This window comes from Amblyomma americanum, chromosome 6 (assembly GCF_052857255.1).
Source record: "Amblyomma americanum isolate KBUSLIRL-KWMA chromosome 6, ASM5285725v1, whole genome shotgun sequence".
Classification (NCBI taxonomy): Eukaryota; Metazoa; Arthropoda; class Arachnida; order Ixodida; family Ixodidae; genus Amblyomma; species Amblyomma americanum.
The window spans coordinates 53,520,601-53,541,308 of NC_135502.1; the positions used below are offsets into that span (position 1 = coordinate 53,520,601).

A 20,708-nucleotide genomic window follows, 5' to 3' on the forward strand; every position below is an offset into this window, starting at 1 on the left:
GTATGAAGGAGGCCAACAGTCACCGAAACCAAGGAAAGCATAGGGAAATTATATTTTTATATTTGTGATGCTTATCAATAGGAAATTAGTTATGTAATCACTTTATGCCCGAAAAATAACTGATAAGAAAGTAGAAGAAAAAGAACAACCACATGTCGACAGTGGGATTGGAATCCATGACTTCCTTATGTCGCATATGGTGCTCTACCAACTGAGCTGCAAGTCAAGAAATGTCACGTCTAAAAAGGTTTGGCTAACCAAGCTGGCGTCAAGATGAAATGCTGTTTTGAGGTGTCCACTGTTGTACTGGTCAGCAGGCCGGCAGTCTACAACAAAGTAGCGCACCAATGTATGCTGAAAAAAAAAAAATGAAAAAGAACATGAATAAAAAAAACCCTCACTTGGATGTCTTGTGCACATAACATCGGTGGTTAACAAGAGCAGTTCTGTGATTGAATGTCATGCATGCTAAACAGGACAACAAAATGCCGAACATCACAAAACGACTAGCTTAAAGGTGCACTAAACAGGAATCTGAACTCGTCTTTTTACCGCGGGAACTCTATCTACATGTTCCGGGCGTTCTTAGAAACTTCGAATTATTGTCCTGAGCGGCCGATTGCCCTAGTTAAATCGAATTAAACATCCTGGCTCCCGCCTTTTTTTTTTTCTTTAACTCAACGCGATAGGTAGGAGGTGTCAATCAACGTGTCAGCCAGTCCCGTGGCGGCTTGCCGCTCTGCCATCGGCGGAGTGATACGTAAATCAAAGAGTCCACGCGTATTTTTATTTCCATGGGCCTACTTTGCAGCTATATTTCTGCGACTGAAACTGTTTGTTCACAGAAACCTAAAAAACAAAATAAAAGCGAAAGCGAAGCTGCGACTGGACTGGCTGAAAGGCACTCCACGCGTTGGTTGACTCCGCCTACCTACCGCGTTGAGTTCAAAACAAAGGCAGGAGACGGGACATTTAATCCGATTTAATTACGGCAATCGGCCGCACAGGACAATAATTCGAAGTTTCTAAGAATGCCCGGAACGTGTAGATAAGAGTTCCCGCGGTAAAAAGAAGAGCTCAGATTCCTCTTTGGTGCACTGCACCTTTAAGTAGATGTGACTACATCCCCAGTAACAATGTAGCAGCTGCCCAGCTTTCCTAGAGCTGCTTTTAAGGGGGGGGGAAGGGTCTTAGAAAAAAAAAAATTTATTGATGAAGTCACAGTTATGAAATCTTCTGATTCTAAATTTATCATTTACTATTATGTATAAGTAAGTCCCTGCGCACTTATGCAATATGTTCTATAACTTTTTGCCGAGAGCTTTAAAGAAATTTTACTGCAGAGAACTTGCTGGATTGCATGCGATTGGTCTCTCTTGACATCAAGCAACGCTATAAGGGTAAAATTATCATCCTGTCGGTCACAGAAGCTGAGTTAAAAACAGGAATACACACTTTTCTTCCTGCTTGTTAAGTGGCAACTTCAAAACCCTGTAACTAAACTTCTATGACAGCCCGGATAATAACAGTACTCTTATTGCATAACTTATGTCCAGAGAAGTGAATGGCATGCATTCTAGCAAGTTCCTTGCAGCGCAATTTTTTTAAAGCTCTCAGCAAAAAGTTACATAACATATCATATAAGTGCACAAGGACTTGTTTTACATAAAATTACATATTTAATATCAGCACACAAAAAATGTATATTCCCTGATGTTTTCATAAATGTGACTTCATTAATAAACTTTTTTTTTCTAGGATCAGCTTTTCCTGTTAAATAAAAGCACAGAAAGACATCAAAGAAGCCTTAAACCAAGGCCGCATAAAGTCCTAAACAAGCTTGTGACGTAAAGAATTTTTTATTATGTCCTAAAGAAGCTTTTGACAGACACAGCCACTGCTTTTACTGATTTTAAACCCCGCAAGAACCTGTAGTTTGAGCGATGATGTTAATTCATTACAGTAATGCATAAAACATAGTCGATAATTTGGCACTAAACTAGATTACACAACACGTGGATCAAAACCCATGAAATCAACTACAGAATGCAAAAGCAATGAATGTGGAAAAAAAAAGCCAAAGCAAAGAACTTGAAGTAGCTCACCCTGTCTAGCCTGTTCGATGTCACGAGCTCTGAAACAGACACAGGCAGGCAAAGTGCCTGCGGGAGGTCCCTGTCTACGCACTCCTCAGAACCAAAGATGATGGCATGGTGTTCCTGCACAAAGCACAGATTGAATGTGCTATACGAGAATGCAGCCTTTCAAAAGAAAACACATGCAATGAATAACAACCAAGGTGCACGTGTTTTAAGGGCAGATATACTTTGAGATCTGAAAACCTTTTTTTGTTTAGCTGCAGTATACACTGCATACAATTAAAAGATAAAAACTTATCTTCTCTGATTGCAGCAGCTTTATTAAAGAATTTGGCGGCATGAGTTTGCTACACTTGGCAAGTCAAACATCTAAAGTGTAACCAAAGAAAAGCTGTACAATAATTATTGTGGTGCAACTACCACGAATATGAATTTTGCTGCCAAAGAAAAACGTGTTAACTGAATGTTTCAACTCACTGACATACTGGACTATTGGCTCTCTGAATTTTTCTTAAGTCTATAATTGCCGCTCGTTAAACTTTAACAACTATAATGCTTAGCATTGCATTTTACATACATTCAGCTTACTGTCAATTTACAAACTTTGCCATGTAATCAGGCCGTTTATTTTTTTTCTCTATAGGACATCTCAGTAAAACACAAAAAACAGTTCTGTTCGATTGGGATGCACCAGTTCAAGGAGTGCAGCCATTCCGCATTCATTTTGCCAGTGCAGCACATGCTTGCTCCACTGGCAGTGGAAGTGCACCTGTAGTGCAGCAAGACGGCAGTGCCCATACGTAGGGCAGAGATGATATGACCGCGATCTTAATGAAACGGCAGCAGTCCTTTCTTGAACGGTAGAAGTGGGTACATGTTTTGTGGCATCAGAATTGTAAACCTGAGCAGTTGAATCAAGCTCTGCAAACAGCATTTCAGTCCATATTGTGCCTAATACATGCAACAACTTTTTCAGGAAAACAACAATTTCCTGGAGCTGGTTCACAGTAGCACTCCATCAAAATTTGTTGTTTGAAAGTCCTTTACACGGTTCAAGGTATTAGAGGCCATTGATGTGGGCGGCACACAGCTGGCTGAAATTGGTGGCGACATCAAGGCGAGCAGACAGCCAGGCCTGCGCTCAAATGTTCGTTCTGGAAGCAACCAGTGCCAAGCTGCACTTGAACTGCCCGAGCTGGCACCGCACACTTGCTGCACCACCACGGAACTTTGCAGAATATGCGCAGCCAGTGCAGCCAAATCAACAAGACCTTACACTGATGCACACCTAATTCGTGCGGAAAATTTCCCCTTCCCCTCAACAATGTTTTTAAATTTTAAGATTTCCTTTCTACTAAATATGTGCAAACTATTTAAATTAAGAAAAATGGGTGAACTTATTAGAAAACAGAAAATATGTTCCTATGATTAGCATCTTAACATGTTCACTGCATTATGGGTCACCCGAGGGTCACATCACGTATATTCCAGCTGCACGGCACGAATACTTAGTGGTGAAATGAAGCCATGGGACAGCTCAGATTTTTCAAAGTGCTTATGAAATGCACACATGCCATGTTGCGATTGAGATCAATTGCCAGTTCCAATCAGCTGACTTCGGCGGAGGCTCACTGGCGGGTCACGCCGCACCCAAAAAAAATGAGTGGCCCACAGGGCCCCAAAAATTCCTGCCACAGTGAATGTGTTATGGTATGTCTAGCACTACACATTTGCATACAGACAAATGTACTGTATTTACTCCATCAATGAATGCACCTACTACTTCAGTTGTAAAAATACACTAATTTTTTTATCCCTTTGACAGGCTGTGTACACAATTCCATACAAAGCAAGCTCGCAGCTTATGCCTAGAGTTACTGCACCTCATAGTCATATCTTTGTTTCAGGTGAATTTCGGATCTTTCAGAGTGCAAATAGGGTGGTTTTTTTATGTCATATAGCAAATGCAGTAAATACCCTAAGATTCTGTGAACCAGTGAGCGGGGTAGCACGTTGTCCAACATTTTCGTGTGAACATATTTTGCCACCTGTAATAACTTGACTTTTCTTTTTCGCAATTTCTAGAGTAATTTGCACCTCTGAAACAGGCATAATTTCCACGATCCTTCAGGCGCATACCTGATAGGTTGCACATTTCAATGTTGCTATTTTCATCAATTATGAGACTTGTTGAGAGTTGTGCGGTTCCTTCAAAGAACCGCACAACTTCCTTCAAAGAACCGCACAACTCGCCCACAAGCCACCGGTTGATCCTCCAACCAGCAGGGAGTGCAGCCCCTTGTTTCAGCTGCTCCACCAGCCTTTCTGAAAACTGTACCCATGGGCGACACAAGTATTTCAGTAATTACAAAAAAAAATCAGGCAAGTACCGAAGTGCAATTACATCTGAAAGAACATGTGCAATAATATGCTACCTTGCGAGCGATGTTTGCTCTCGATTAGGCGAGTAGTTGGCGCAGAGGAATTTTTTTTTAATCCTGAGAGATAAATACAGAAGTCTCTGTACTTACAAAAGTCTGTACTATTTATGTGGAAAAATTTCTTTCCAATGGAAACAAAAAAATAGTCTGTCAAGGGGTTAATGTATTACCCAGCATAATAAATAAATCCCCCCATTTCAACAATTTTTTAAAAAAGCATTTAGTATGAAAGTAAATACGGTACTTCATGAAGCAGTTTGCAGCTGACTCAGAGAAAAAAGATAGACAGGGCAGCATACCCGACTAAAGGATAGGGGAGTCCTTGTGGAGTAAAACTGGGCGAGTGAGCAGAAATCTTCAATGTCTTCTGCTTCTAAGGCACATGGAGCAGATGATATGAGTTCTGTAGAAAAAGCAAAGGAAGGAAAGGAGAAGCAGAAAGAAAAGGAACTAAGTTGAGCACAAGGACAGGTGGCTTTAAAGGCCAGCAGAGCAAAGGCACAATAAAAAAAAATTGAATGCTGACTACACAACTAGTAACGTGGAAAATCATTGCTATCTCTCATACGATAACAGTAATGCACAGAAAGATGCATGGTCGCCAGGCTCGCGTGTGAAGCGAAAAGCACCTCCGACACCTAATAAGGCCAGAACTGAACTGTCGTGTTGTGGTGTGGGGTGTGCATGGTCCAGCACATTCTTAATTCCCTTCTACGTTGAACCACGCTTTAAGGCACAGCCCAAGCAGGACACTTCAGGACTGCAGGACTACCAAACCTTCTCTGTTGACGGAAAGTTAGCACGAGGCCCAAGGCACAGGCTGTGTGCACAAGGTGGTCATGTGATCGCGACCCTACGGGTGACACCCCATGCCGAGTGCCCTCCATGTCCTTCTCCTGTCAATCATGCTTGGCTGTACAAACTCTTTTTGACTACTACATACTACGACGACGACAACAAACGCGCTTTGCCTGGGGAAACTTCACATTAACGGCTAGCACCGCAAAATAAAATGGCTTCCTTGCAGACTAGCCTTCAATTTAAAAACAACAGTGGCAATGCTGATCTAAGTTCACACACACGTGGAATGTGCCTTGCAAAGCTTCAATACATATGCTACCAAGAAACACCCCAGTCCTTGGACATCTTCAGGTGAGAGTGCACGCTTACAAAAATTACGGTGGGGTAGGAAAAAAGATTTAAAAATAAAATGCCTCAGCCCAGTGCACACTTACAGACAAAAGTTTGCGGAACGTAATAGTATTAGCTAAAAAGTCTCATTCCAATGCCATCTTTGCAAGCCATATGAAATAAATTTGTGCAGCTTAATTCCAAGTGCATGAATTGCACAATGCTTCAATTAATCTTGAATTAATTTGCTGCCTTTCCATGCCCGTACTAACTTGTATAAATATTCTTTTTTTCCACGTACAGTTAGTCAGTGGAATGGTCTCCCCTCTGAAATTTTTTTCACTGATAATTTTGACCAGGCGCTGCTGCTGTATTTTGCGTCGCGACATTCTGTGAAGTTTTTTCTGTAATTTTATCAGGTTATCATTATCCTGAGGGGTAGCGTATGCAACTTCATTTCTGTGAGATTACGTAAAAATCATTCTACATAAATGAAATGCGTGCTTGTTCACTTTTGTTCTCTTCCCATGTTTTGTTCTCTTTCACGTGTTAAACGCAAGAGCTTATTTATAATTGATGTTAATCGAGAGAAAATGTTGTACGACATGCCCACTTGCATGGTCTCGTTGAGACCGCAGCATTTGTAAATAAATAAATAAATAAAAATAGGCCTTGGATGGAAAAGATTAGAATTTTCTACCACTGTTGCGTTCTATAAGATTTGACAGAAGGTGTACAGTTAAATAAAAGAGAAAAGCGAAAGTCAATTCACCGATGATAGCAGCCTTGCTGTCACCTTTCCTTGACATTATTTCTTCCCTGCAGGACACGCACAAAAAAAAAGGAGTTAACATAATGACAAACACTGCAACCACACTGCTGGCTCAAAGAGATATCACAAGTCAATCCACAACGATATGCGCATGCTTACTTTGTGTTTGCCAAGAGCACAATGCTGAGATAAAAAAGGAGAAAGGGGTCAGCCAGCTGAAGGTAGATGTCCCACATGTTTTGGATCACTTTCAGGTCGCATGTTGAAGAGAAGAGACTTCGAAACTGCATGTGAAGAGGCCAGGAAAGAAGAGAGATATGAAGTAGGCGTACAAATATAATGGCTATTGACTTTTTTGCCATCATCAACTTCAGCCAAATTAAGTCCGCTATAAGGACAAAAACTCGCCTAAAGACCACAAATTGGCTCCGCCTTGCACTAGCAATGCATACTCCATCTAATCCAAATTTCCTGATACCGCCTCTCTCACCTAGCAGACCTCTACCAAGGGGCACTGACCTTCGTTATTCCTTTCCTGCCTTCATTACTTGCCAAGGCAGATGCCTAAATTGGAGGCTCTTTCTTACATAGTGCATCTAGTCGTATGTCACAGCTGTACAAATTAGAAGGCTACCGCCAGTAATAAATGTTATGTGGCCACAGCAGTGCTCTGATATTGACCTGGACACTGAGTTAGTTTATGCAAAGCAATTAACCTTGCTTGCCAGTAGATGAACAGCTTTTGTGGTTCTATCTTGAACCATAAACTAACTGTGATCAGCCCTCATTACTGCAACTGTATCTAAGGCATCAACAAAAAAAGTTAGGTCCATGGCTTTCCAATTACGACTTGAACATGGCGGCAAGTGATGAGGGTGTAAAGTTCGAAAGCCTAGGTAGTGAAGCTTTATACAGTGTAAAGCTTTATACAATACATGATCCCGGTAGCTCATACTTTTTCCCCTATCCTCATTTAGTTTTGCGCTCCCAGAGAGCTGACTCAAAATAATAATGATGAATATTAATGAATACTGTACGCAAGTACGGCTTTCTTTTTTTTCCCTGAACCTCAGTGACTTTCCCATGAAAATTCAACCTACATACCTCGCACTCCCTGTGTGCTAGGTTAAGACGGAGTTCCTGATTCATATTCTTCACGAATCATTGCATTTTACACTGGCCCAGAATATGCAAAAATATGACTGCAACAAACTACCACTGAGGTATGCTCTTGATATGGTCTTTTCTTTTTCGTATGGGCAATATTTACATGTATCGAAACTTAAAGGTGATCACAGTTAAAATCCAACGAAGCTGCTAATTCAGAGGCAGCCACAACGTCAATGCCAGTTACCTACCCAAGGTAGGGCATAGCAGTCTGGTGTGATTTTCATAGTGTCCAGAAACGAGCACAGCTCAGGGTCATGGTACAACAGTAGGAGTCGCAAGAGATGGAAAGGGGCACCATCTTTCACACATTGCCTGCAAAAAGCACAAAACAACCACAAGTACACCACTACAGTCATGGGTGCCTAAGAAAGACATTTGTAATGCTGGTCATTTCGCCAAAACTTCCCAATACACTCATCCCTCTTGTTGCTAAGTGCAGGCGTAAGTTCAAAGTGCTTTGTAGTGAATTACCAGGTAGTGTTATCTAGCGTTACATGCAGAAACTTGCCAAATATTGCTGCATACAAGTCGACTCCAAACATAAGCAGACCCCTCTCCCCCCATTTAACTCACTGCACTCACTGACTTCAACTATAAGTAGACACATTTCTCGATGGGAAAAACATCACGGCACACGCACAGCTCAAAGTAATAAACAGGCAATGATGCAATCGCAAGGCCAGCATTCGGCAGTAAATGAAGATCAAAGGAGATTAAATGGCTCCCTATCCTGCCTTCTTGCTTGTGTATACCTAGCCAAGCAGCAAACCTAACTGCTAACGGTCCTGTAGTTTCAGATTCCGGCACGATGTACACATTCCAGTGGTTATCAGAAGTTTGCTCTAGTTCTGTCTACCGTCTCAGAAAGTGGCCACCAGCATAAGCGAGCAGGGTAAATGGTGCAAAATTTGAATTTTCACAGCAGCAGAGATTTGCACACGAATCAACATTTTTTTTTTTTTACCACAAGACTTGTACTACCTGCAGTTCGGACAAAACTATCTTAGACCTGATCAATAGGTCGGCTCCACATGAATGTCGACCCCCCCCGATCCCAATTGCTGGTGGTCATTAAAAAAAGAAAAACTTAGACTTACATGCTTCAATGCACAATAACCACACAAACTGCCTCATTGCTTTGTATTTGACATTAAACTAAATGCATCGAATGCATTCAACAGCGTAAGCCTGCATCTGCCACAGCCACCCAGACACCACATGAGGTTAGCACAAGGCTCGAACAAGCACACTTACCTAGGAACATAAGTGGTGATCAGTGCATGGAAGCAGAAATACAACTCTTCTTTCGATAGGTGCAGAGCGATGAGGGGTTCTAGCACTTCCATCCAGCCATTGCTGCTCTCGTAATGGAAGCCCGTAGTTTTACAAAACCGGGTAAGCACCGACTCGAGGTCACACAAAACAGACAGCTTCTCTTCTTCATCATTCCCGAACCTGTCTGCAAGAAGGCAACTTTTCATTGCAATCTGCATTCCAATGAAGGTGATACAAAGCCACTGCCCATTTTCATTTGTTTCAAGTTCATCAGAGAGAAATGAGAAAAAATCAAAACAAATTGGATGCATATTTCAAGTGCCACTGAGAAAAGAAAACAGCCGATTTGATGGTAACTGCGAGTCATTTAAAAAAAGTTTCCAAGCTGACAGCATAACAAAGGTTTCAGGGTTTGGATGGCAAAAAAAAAATCTGAAAAAAAATCAATGCCTTCATACAAGTTTCGAAACTTCGTCTGGGATAAACAAACCTTCTGTACTCAATCTAATACGTGCCAAGCACATGTAACTGATCTGGTAATAAGTAGTTACAAAGTAGTTACAATTCCTCTCAACAACAATGCTCTAAGTCACTGCATAAACATAATAAACACACTGCTACTGTAAACATATTTTCGATGGAATTAATAGGCAGCAGTGTTGAAACAAGCATAAAATAGGTGTGAAAGCTTGAAGCAGTATTTTGTGTCTCCAATGAACACACACACACAAAAAAAGAAAAAAATTGTTCGTAGAAGAAATCAATGCGACATAAACCTTCCATCAAAGCATGGCTTCTTTCATAAATGATGATTTTAGATTTACAGGCCAGCCATTTAACAGCAGCAAGAAATAATGGACAACTCTATATGGGATGAAATAGCTTCTAAGCCATAACATACATGATGAAATATCTATAAAAAAATAATGCTATTTTCCATCCCCAAACCAATCCATGCATATTTTTGTCCTCTGATGAAAGGAAAATTTTTCGGTAATAGGAAACAACACAGAAAAAGATAAAGAAACCTTCAACTCACCAACAAGTGCCTGACAGTCCTTTCTAATCAGCGACTGCTCTGCGAGGTCGTAAATTTCGTCCCAATCACCAACTTCTTTACCTTTGACGCCAAGACTTATCTGGAAGGATGATAAGAGACACTTGAAAGGAAACATCCAACCGCACACATCCTCCTGGGAAGGAATTTGCTGCTTTTGCAATGTCTCGCGTGTAAGAAAATTGACCTTTGGTCACTGGCTGAGTGCCGTGATCAATGTGACCAACATGTAGAATGCTTGAGCTTCATTCTACTAGAGCACCTCCCTTTTGGGCTACTTGAGCTTCACTCTACAATAGCACCTCCCTTGACTTGATGACAATTTAAGAATAAAGAAAAAGGTTCTACATATTAAATATCAAGCATCGAACATTTTGGATTTGCCAAAAGAGGGAAATAACGTCAGGAAGTTAAAGTACTACATATGAAGTACTGTACTATAAAATATTATATTCCAAAATGTGGTCCTAAACTAACAACTCCCTTTGTGTGTTCAAGACACAAGCCACATCTCTGAAAGGCAAGAGAGGCATTCATCGCAATCATTAAACTTGAATATGACATTGGAACAAAAAAGAAAAAAAAAACACTGCCGATTTCTCTGCACTACTTCTGCTGATTACTCCCAAAATCTAAGAAAGGCTCTAAATAATGCACAATATAATACTCCCACATCGCCCTCCACACCTCGGCCTCCAATGAATCCAAAGTGTAGAGGCAAAGACAGAAGGTTATTTGCACTGACTTCCACTGACACTATCTAGTGAGCCATTTTCTTCTTTGTTTAGCAACTCAAATTTTTTCCCTTACTATTGCTTTGAGACTCAAAGTTGAATTCTGTTTGCCTGAATAAATATCTAATACTATGTTCTTTCTTCTTTTTATTTTCTTTGAACGAATTGCTGCCCCAAGAACTGGCACCCAAAAGAGAAGATGGCTATTTTTTTTTTTTTGTAATCAGCACTCAAAAAAATATTTCAGGCCAGCTTGCTACCTTAACTGGGACGACATGGATGAATGAAAACTGAAATTAGGCACATGGAACACACTGAGCCTGTCTTTTGTAAAAAAAAGACTTTTTTTGCCTCATGTGGACAAAACTCAGCTCCTCCTGGTAAGTAGCTACACAGGTCAATTACATGAACCCAAATAAGCTAAGCTGGCTAAAGATCTAAATTACATTCATTACTTTCATTCAAGAACAGCAGCAGACGAGATCAATTTAAAGCATTCCCCGGTATCATGTCACTTTCTCATCTGATATTAAGGGCCACTGAAGCCATTCAGTAAAAGAGGCCCTGCACTCGCACAACAGTTCAAGCTTTCACGTTAGTAAAAAGGTAACAGACTAGCGTGCATTGTGAATGATAAACAAAACCCATCCGAGAGTCCACATTTACGAGCACTGTAAACAATGGCTTAAATTCGCTTGTGAAAACAGAAAGCCCCAAAATAAAAGAGTGGTCCCTTCGTACAATTCAAATGGCAGCTGACCAAAATTCCATACCCCTCGCTTTCCTGTCTGTCTCAGAACCATACCGCCGCAGCGCTTACCAACACGGTACTACATGCCCAAAATGGCTACTGCTCGAGTTCAATGTTCAGCTTTCATTAGGAGACTAAATTACTCGGTAACCAAACGCAGGCAAGTACAAAGTCCCAACACTGCAAAGCACTGCAGTGTCACTGCAGTGTCACTGCAGTGCCAATGATCCAACAAGGTGAGTGACAGGTGTACCGTTCTCACAACTGTGCATGCTCAGGAATTACTCCCCACCGGTGCTGCACGCCACTCACCTTCCAGACGTAGGCCCGAAAGCATTCGGGAACAGGTTTCATCTTGGAAACCTGGCGTAGAGTATCCAGGTCGCATTCTGAAAGGAGAGCCGTCTCCAACTCCTGCATCCTTTCAAGTGGCCGTAAAAAGCAGGAAGGGGAGGAGGAAAAAGAAAAAACAAGAACACAGAACAAAATAATGAGCCATCGTGACACCGCTCTCTGCACCCTCTCCCGTCTAAAGAAAGTCAGAGCACAAAGAGAAGGGGAGGTCTAGTGGAGGAAAAAGGAATGAGAAGCTCTTTAAAATAAGTAATACAGGGGTGAACAGACTTTGGACAAAACCCACAAATACTACTAATGAGTTTAAAAGGGAAGTGGGGGGGGGGGGGGGGGGGGGGGGGGGGCTGGCTGGTGTTTTTAAAATATATGCAAAATATTTTTCTTTTTTTTTAAGCATGTAATAATGAAAAGGGACACCTTGACAGTTCTTGCAACTTCTGCCTTTTCATTTTCATGTGCACATCTCGCACACATCTTTCTGCAGCTAGTACCTCAGGCTGTCTCTAGATAACACCATAAAATATCACTGACTCAAAATATTTTAGCAACAACTTCTACACATTAGAGATGATAATAATTAGCTAAGACATCTCAAGAAACTGAGCACTGACACAATTTATAATGAATATCAGATGCATCAAACGTTTGTCAATTCAACATATAAGATGAACTGACAAAGAAAAGTGCCAAATAATAGCTGGCAAAAAGAAAAATGCAAAGTATTTGAATGGGGAAAAGAACTAGACTGACACACGTAACAGCCTGCTGTTGTTTAGCAGAGTTTTCAAACTTCCTGAAACTCTTCTGTCTGCTGTGCTTTTTCAGTCTGGCCAGCCAATCTGAACTATTCAAAAGCTAGGCAGACACATGTGCCCTACTCTGAAATTTAAGCTCAAGAAAAAAAAACACACACAAAGAGGTCAAAACCTGCCTGATGCCCGTCGCTAAGCTTACCTCCCAAAATGACCTGTAGCTGGTCTTAAATTTCAATGATGCGAAGACTCAAATATTCAATGCGAACAAGACCTAAATTATTCAAACACAATGCCCCGCCTTGTGCTCCTGCTCGCTTACTTTCTGGCAGCCATTCCCAAGGACTTTAACAAGTAAGCAGCACCATTATACCACAGTATAGAGTTACTTGGCATGAAATCTAAAATTTAACTACGGTGCTGATTCCTGCATCTCTTATGGCAAGTAAAAAGATAATTGGTTGTCAAGTAAAGGTTCTAACAAGTCAACCTCAATACAGAAACACGGAGGTCTCTCACAAACACGTAAAACCCCTAAGGCAAGATAGCTGGGTGCTGGAAGCGATGATCATAGCAAGTAAATAGGCACAAGATATCTAAGCTGCAAACAGTTACTCCTCTAAGTCATACCACATGTCCTGATAAGGGTGCATTTGAGTCCCCCCACCTGAATTCCATGCCTTCTCCTATCTGTTTCTTCTTGCCTGTGTCCTTGTTTGCTTTCACAGTTGCACTATGTGTCCTACTTGGATCACTCACCAACTAGAGTGCCTTGCATATGAGGCCTACAAAAGCCTCACCTTTCATGCAAAGGCTGACAGTTTTGTGAAGAAAGCAAACACAGAAATAGTCCACTCATTTTACAGTGGCGCTACTGATTTACCCATCAGCCAATGAAGAAGTTATGGAGTATACTGGCAAAGTAAAGAAGTTACATCCAATGCATTAAATGCCATTGTGAGGGGCACCGCTTGGCCTTGCTGCACTATGTGTTCAAACCGACAACCCACATTTTTCATTTAACATTACTCTGGCGCCACCTGCTTTGAGGTTTGTGAAATATAGAGGGTAACAAAAGACAAGCAGGAGGTTCATTATGCTGAAGAACAAGTAATAGGTACTGCATTCGGGCAAAAATTATGCACTGCTAAACGACTGCAACAGTAGCAGCACCTTGAACATAAGCAAGCCCTTTTGTGCAATGCTGAAATGTGTTGAAACTCGTCCACTCTAGGATTAGTGCATGTGCAGTTGTATATTATGTGATGCTAGAGTGCCTCTGCGAGTATTATAAAACGGCAAAAAGGACAAAATGCTGACTATGGCTCACATGCACTGCAATATCATAAAGGCATGTGAACATAAGACCATGTGGGCAGCACCCCACAGTAAATGTCACAAAAAGATGCAAGCAGTAAAAATGATAATAAAAGAACTGCAACAGGAAACCTTCATTCCCAAGCAGCTCATTTTCTCAGCTTGAAAGCGCATTCATGTACCTTTACAACAGCTTTTGAAAATACTTTCCTAGTCAAGCAAGTGCAATGCTAGTAAAGCAAATGCAATACCAGTAATTAGGTGATGACAACTGCAATAGCATTCAGAAGGTTCATTTCATGCTCAAGAATAAAAGTGAAGGCTTCTAGAATCACTCTAGAAATTCTCACTGCTGCCCAACAACCAATCCCTTAAACGTGATCTAACTAGTCAAGCACTGTTGTTAAATCCAGAGCAAAATCTGAAAATTCCAGCAATTCACTTGATCATACCACATGACGGAAAGTGCACTCATCTTAATGTCACCAACAATGATATACTACAGGCTGTTAAGTGTAACTAGAGCTTTTTGACATGAAACAAGCAATGCCATTTGCTGTGGTTTAGCTGCGGTCATGCACAAAATAGAGAAAAAAAAAATATCGGCTGATAACTTTTTGACAGACGTGACGTCATGTAATGCGAAAGCCCTGAGGGCAAAATAAATCAAATGAAATGGAAGAGGCTTGATGACAGGTGCAGTTACTGACCTCATGGCCAGGCTTTTTCCAGTTAAAAGGTGTGCACGCATGCGCACGCACACACACACACACACACAACAATGGCTCAGATATGAGAAAAAACTGTTTCATTGACGTTTTGGCCGCGGGACCAGCCTTCATCGGAAAAAAAAATGCGAAAGGGCTGGCATGAAGTGTCATATATGTATAAGGGTGGTGATATCTGTATCGGTGGTAATTGCTTGATGATGCATTAGAAAATGTGCAGTACAATTAACATTACAAAAAGTAAAATAAGCATATGCAGCCCCAAGAACGCAAGGGACAAAATAGATTACAATGGCGCAAACAAGAAGTGATTACATGCAGTGAATGTAGGTCAAAAGTTTTGCTCTCGGTTGTTTATAATGTGGAGTGTTAAAAAAATAAGCATATATATAATTCTCCTATGCTGCTTGGTTTCAGTGACTGTTGGTTTCCCTCCCTCCCCCTCCCCTCTCTCAATCATACACACATACACACGCATGCACACACGCACGCACACACAGGTATTTCAGTGAAGCTGATCACTAATTTTTAAAACTAGGGTTTTTGAGGTAAAGAGAAGCTTTGTTTGGCATAGTAATGCCAGTGTTGGCTGACATCAAAACACAAGCCAATCATGTTAACCAGTAAAGTGATTAAATAAATTCTAACAGTTAACTTTTCAACTATTACCAATAGACACCTGATTGCAATTAGATTTGTACCCAGCAGTTAGTAATAGCCATATCAGCTTTTAGAATTTCGAAAACACGATTTCTTTCGCTGCTGTGACTCGACAAAATTTGGCTACATCAAGCCAAAATACATGCACTTTTCGAGAACCATGCAGGCAAAGCAACCCCTCCAGTGTATGTAACTAGTCGAAATTGCCAAATTTTGTCTATAGTCCAAATTTCTTAAAAATTAGAAATCAGCTTTCCTGAAACACCTGACATATATGACAAAGATATGTAGAACCAACAGCTGACCGATTTAGAATTATTGCAGTTTCTGCGCTTCTCTTGATTTGTTGTGAGGGTTGGCAAGTGAAGAAAGACTCAAAACAAAATTTCTGTTCTCAGGCGATGCGAACATCCACTCGCAAAGTGACAATAAGGATTATGTGCATGTCATACAATATATCATAGTGAGAATGCACTTAATCCCTTTTGAGACGAATCCTGAACAAGGTAAAAATTAATATGTGACAACCACTGCAGGAAATAGGATGCAAGCTCTTATGGTGACAATAATGAAAGCCCAGAAGCCAACATTCTGCATGAAGTCAATGAGTTGCATACACAGGACAAGTAACATGATCATAATTTTTTTTATATGCTGCTAAACTTAGATTTTTCATACTGCACCATTTAAACAACACTAGCATAAGGAGTTTGTGAAGAATCTGAATAAATAAATAAACAGACATTTGCGGCAAAAAAAAAAAAAACCTACAGTGTTGGACGGCACGCGCTTGGCCCATATAAATAAAACGTACTATCTAGGCGTAAATCGGAGTAACGTGTGACATGATGAAGATTGCAATGTGCAACGCCCTTTAGCACCAGTTTAATTGCCTTGTTCGGGCGGAGTTATAATTAACGGAAGACAACTTAATTCTGATAAACGTGCACTAAAGAGCTAGTGCACCGGCGATAGCATCATTACCTTCACTGCGAGCCAGTTAAATAAGCCGGTAAAAAGGAAACAAATTTCAAGTACGTCCTCATGTGTAAACCCTCATGAAAAGCAGGGCACTCCGAAAATTTTGAGAAAACGAGCTTAATGCCACGCATGGCAAGAGTTAAACACATCGTAAACACATCGACGAGCGAAGTAGAAACAAGAAGCGGTGAGTTGCGAACAGTTCTCGCACGGAAATCGGAATGTTGAAACGTAAGGAAGCTGCTGCAAACATTGAGGATTCGAGGATTCGTTTCCTCAGAGGGTTTCAGAAGCAACGCAACTCATCTATAAATCTTTACAGAGTTAACGCATACTGAGACAACAGCCTTGATGTGAATAAACATGCGCAAATACAGTACCCTGCCAAGTGTCAGCTGCAAGATGTGTCAACGAGTGGCAACATAAAATGACAAATACAAGCAAAACTAACACTTCCATATATCACAGTAGGTTGCGAATTAGAAGGTGGCATTGCGCCGAGTGAATAAACGATATACAAAAATACAGAGCGCCACTGAAGTTTTAACATGCACACGAAAACAGAACTGCTGGCATGCAATTTAAAGGCACCACCAGCTTTCGGAACTATCTGTCGACGCCCGATCTTCACATCAACTTCAGGCAGAAAGAACCAGAGCTCCGTTAACAATATTCGGCTCCTACCCAAGCCCTCTTGATTATCTGTTTTCTAATGTAAACCAGTCACTAGGAATAGATGATTAGGACAGAACCCGGCTTACCAGCTTGTATCGTCGACGTCCACTGAAGTGGCCATGTTGGAAGAGGGTGGGAACATGGCGAAACGGAAAGTAACGAACCTTACTTGAAATGAAGAAAAATAGCTACCTTGTAATATTCATGTGAAAACAAAGAACAAACATTCTTATTGTTTCTTATTTAAATTTCCTAAAAAAAGTCAAAAATAATATTGTTTCTTTTTGTGCATGAATTATTTTGCTCGGGCTGTGCATTGTGGGTAGTTTTCTAGTTCAGGGTGAATAGCCAGGCGATGTAAGATGGCGGTGAATAGTAGGTCTAAGAATTTACAAGCAATGAACATTACATCGCTGTTTAGTCGAATACACGGCGCATTTTCAGAAGCTATGGCCCCTCCCAAGTTTGTGATTGACCGGCGGACTATAGAGAAGACGTGGAAGCTGATGGACAAAGTGGTCAAACTGTGCCAGCATTCGCGGATGAACCTAAAAAATAGCCCCCCGTTCATTTTGGACATCCTGCCGGATACGTACCAGCATCTGCGGGTAATCTACAGCAAACACGAGGACAAAATGCACTTGCTGAACGACAACGAGTACTTTCGTGTGTTCATCGAGAACCTCAACAGGAAGTGCAAACAGGCCATCAAGCTCTTCAAGGAGGGAAAAGAGAAGATGTTCGACGAGACGTCGCACTTTCGTAGGAACCTGACTAAACTGAGCCTAGTGTTTAGCCACATGCTGTCCGAACTGAAGGCCATCTACCCCAACGGCATCTTTTGTGGCGACACTTTTCGGATAACCAAAAGTGACGCGTCGGAGTTTTGGAAGAACGCGTTCGGGGACCGGTGAGTGTTTGTGGTTACGCCGCTCGTGCTTTTTCCGCATCCATCACACTCGGCTCTCGTTTGCATGCTCTCTTCGCGAGAAGCCGGGAAGCTTTTAGCGTGGGAACGGCGCCTCTCGTTTCCACGGTGATGTCAAATTCCCGCTGCCGCGGAAACAAGCAGGCGGACGCTGCTTCCTCTTTTCTCTCTTTAATTTGGTTTCGCTGTGCCGGAGCATACGTCGCTGCTCTGCCCCGAGTCGTCCACGCGGTTTATCCACTGATTGGGTCCTCCTCCCCCGTTGCGTCGGGCGGAAACGATCGCTCCATTGAGCCTGGCAGTGTTGAGGGGTTCTCGAGTGCATGCACAGTGCTTGCTTGTGCTCCACCCCTTTTATTTCCCTCCCCAACATTTTTACACCCCCTTGTAGATTTGCCCACCTGAAGCTGCAGTCCGTTGGAGATACAAGTTGGCCTGCCTTTTTGCCGTGGGCGTGTGTTTCTGCTGTGGGTGATTTAAATCAGTGGAAGAAAAGTTATTTCTGTCGACATTCGGTTCGGTGGTAGCTGGTGTAAATTGGTTTATCCTCTTTGGCACATACTGCTTGCCATGTGTGATTAGACGAGACTGATAGCTGCGCTTTGAATTTAATGCTGCATTCACTGAACATTGGTGTCAAAGCATAAACCACTGGAAATAATGCACATCTGCGAATAGTCGCTGCGAAGAGAACTGTTTATTTTACTCGCAAATTGTTTGATGTTCAAGTTATCATGCTGCCATGGAAACAGTGGCACTTTTCCTTGTGCCACTTGCATCTTCAGTATGTCTGTATTGGGAGCATTTATTTACTGGTCAGGAATCATTACTGATAGTGAGTTTTCTTTTTTTTTATGTCCCTATCATCCTGTCCACCCTTCGTAAAGGTAGAGAAGGTTGGTTTGGATGCGTAGCGTGTGATATTCATGTCCTAATTCTTGATTCCTTACGACTTGCTTAAACTAACGTTACATAAATTAAAAAGTTGCTACACAGCTTGCTAGCGCAGTTTCACTGTTGTGTTAGCCCAGGTAGTGTTTACAATACAAGATAGGTGGATATATATCGGGCCATAACTTTTTTATTGCCATTTCCATTGAGCTTTCGTGATGAATGTGTTCCTCGGAGACACTGCAGGCACCTTATCACACTAATGCCAGATGCTGCGGTTAGAATGCATCTGATGGACATGGTGGCTGAACTATAGCATAATCAATGACAAATTGCATATTTAGTTGGTTTTTTTTTTCGCCTCAAATTTTTCTTGTAACAGTACCATTTCACCCACGGACAGCAACTTCATTTCTATGCCGACTTGTCACCTTAAGGTAGTGTGCCTTTCTCTTTAATACAATTATTTTTTTAGAGTGCAGCTCTTAGGCACGCGTTCCTGCGTTTCATGCCGTAGTAGTAGTTGTCGGCACTGTTGGCATAACCTGTTGCCGGAGTGGCACCTGGAAGGTGGCTGCTATGGTAAGATCCTGGAGGATGGGTAGCAGCGTAACGCTACGTGCCACTGCACGTCAGTGGGGTTGGTGTAACATACAAAACTAAATAAAGTGAAGAGCTGCCCCTCTGACGCAGTCGATAATATTTAGGGTGAGTCTTCAAATCTGTGGCCACTGGTGCCTAGAACTAGCAGTGATAAGAGTGCAATGCGAAGCATTCATTGGTAAATACAAAGGAAAGTTTTAATGCGATAGCGTTAAGGCTCCTGTTCTACAGAAAATCCGCCATCGGCGTTCGGAGCGAGAATTCCCTGGAGGAGCAACCTAGGTGGGCCACCTAGGCCACGTGGCCTCAACTTGGCCACCAGATCGGGAGCAAACTTGACTACCGTGGGAGGTGGCAGTTAAATTAATGAATGGTTGCAAGAGGTTGCTCGGGAAGAGCTATCTGGGTTGCACAAGCCCCACCGGTGTCAGTGCCTGGCATCACAGGGCAGTGGAGCATCGCTTATCCGCTGCACCACTGTGCCAGGAGCGGTATGAGGATTCCAAGTGATTTGTGCATGCAAAGTCGAGAACGTCCAATTCCCTATGTATGTGCATTAACCCATTGATGCTATTGCGTCATATCCTTAAGGCGGAGCTTAAGCGTCCCCTCCATTTTTTTTCTCATGCTTTAACCTGCTGAACAGCAGCGAGTGTGGATCTTTCTTCAAGCGGCAGGGGCCGTATTCAGAGTTTGTGTCATAATAAAAAGCGTCATAATCTGCCGCAGTGGCCCCACCTGATTGGTGTAAGCGCCGGAAGCGGATGTCGGTTCGGTTGCGACTGTGAGCGGCGGCAGATGTCACTTTGTTGCGGTTGCTGCAGTGCATGGTCCACTGTGTGTTTGACGTCACCAGTCCGGTTTCTTTGACTCTTTTCTCTGCATGCGAACCACCACATCCGCTTCCGGCGTTTCGACCACTCTCGTGTTGCCGCTGCGGCAGATTATGACGCTTTTTATTATGACACAGACTCGGAATAGGGACCCAGGCTTGCAAAGGGGCGTGATAGAGAATTTCATTCATAGCTGTAAGGTTTTAAAAATGCCGGAACACTACCAGGCCTTTCGATCTTACACCAAAGGCATCATTTTGCAGCAATAGGTGTCGGGGAGCTTTCCCCAGGGTAAATGGCGTTGCCTTTCAGTGTTGAAAGTCGTAGCCGAAGACTCCAGCATGACCTGCTGTCTTTCCTGTAGAGCACACACTAATGTGACGTGTGCAGTACTGCCAATGTGACTTCTTCACTGTAGACTGTGATGAAAGCCCTTCAAGAGCTCCCGTTTATAAAGCAGAGAAACGGAGAAGGCACCTAGCACCCCCTTTAGTACTTGCAGATATTAGGCGATAGCATTAAAGGGCTCGTTGTCCAGAAAATCCGGTGTCTGCAA

At 42.2% G+C, this 20,708-nt stretch overlaps 2 protein-coding genes across 5 annotated transcripts in view; one reads left to right on the forward strand and one right to left on the reverse strand.

Moving 5' to 3' along the window:
• The window catches only part of TBC1D23 (TBC1 domain family member 23), a 31,303-nt gene extending 14,269 nt beyond the window's left edge, over positions 1-17,034 (reverse strand). For 2 of the 3 annotated variants that reach the window (XM_077626856.1, XM_077626855.1), the window contains exons 1-10: positions 16,984-17,034; positions 11,743-11,851; positions 9,928-10,027; positions 8,868-9,072; positions 7,802-7,925; positions 6,603-6,727; positions 6,444-6,490; positions 4,840-4,943; positions 2,106-2,219; positions 259-354 (exon numbers count right to left, since the gene is read on the reverse strand). In XM_077626856.1, coding sequence (XP_077482982.1) covers positions 259-354; positions 2,106-2,219; positions 4,840-4,943; positions 6,444-6,490; positions 6,603-6,727; positions 7,802-7,925; positions 8,868-9,072; positions 9,928-10,027; positions 11,743-11,851; positions 16,984-17,018 — 1,059 coding nt within the window. In that variant the 5' untranslated portion in view covers positions 17,019-17,034. The remainder of the gene's footprint in view (positions 1-258; positions 355-2,105; positions 2,220-4,839; positions 4,944-6,443; positions 6,491-6,602; positions 6,728-7,801; positions 7,926-8,867; positions 9,073-9,927; positions 10,028-11,742; positions 11,852-16,983) is intronic. The other variant, XM_077626857.1, reaches the window with a different exon arrangement.
• Positions 17,035-17,225: 191 nt separating this feature from the next.
• Positions 17,226-20,708, forward strand: part of Cbl (E3 ubiquitin-protein ligase CBL) — a 40,291-nt gene continuing 36,808 nt past the window's right edge. For both annotated transcript variants that reach the window (XM_077626858.1, XM_077626859.1), the window contains exon 1: positions 17,226-17,807. In XM_077626858.1, coding sequence (XP_077482984.1) covers positions 17,260-17,807 — 548 coding nt within the window. In that variant the 5' untranslated portion in view covers positions 17,226-17,259. The remainder of the gene's footprint in view (positions 17,808-20,708) is intronic.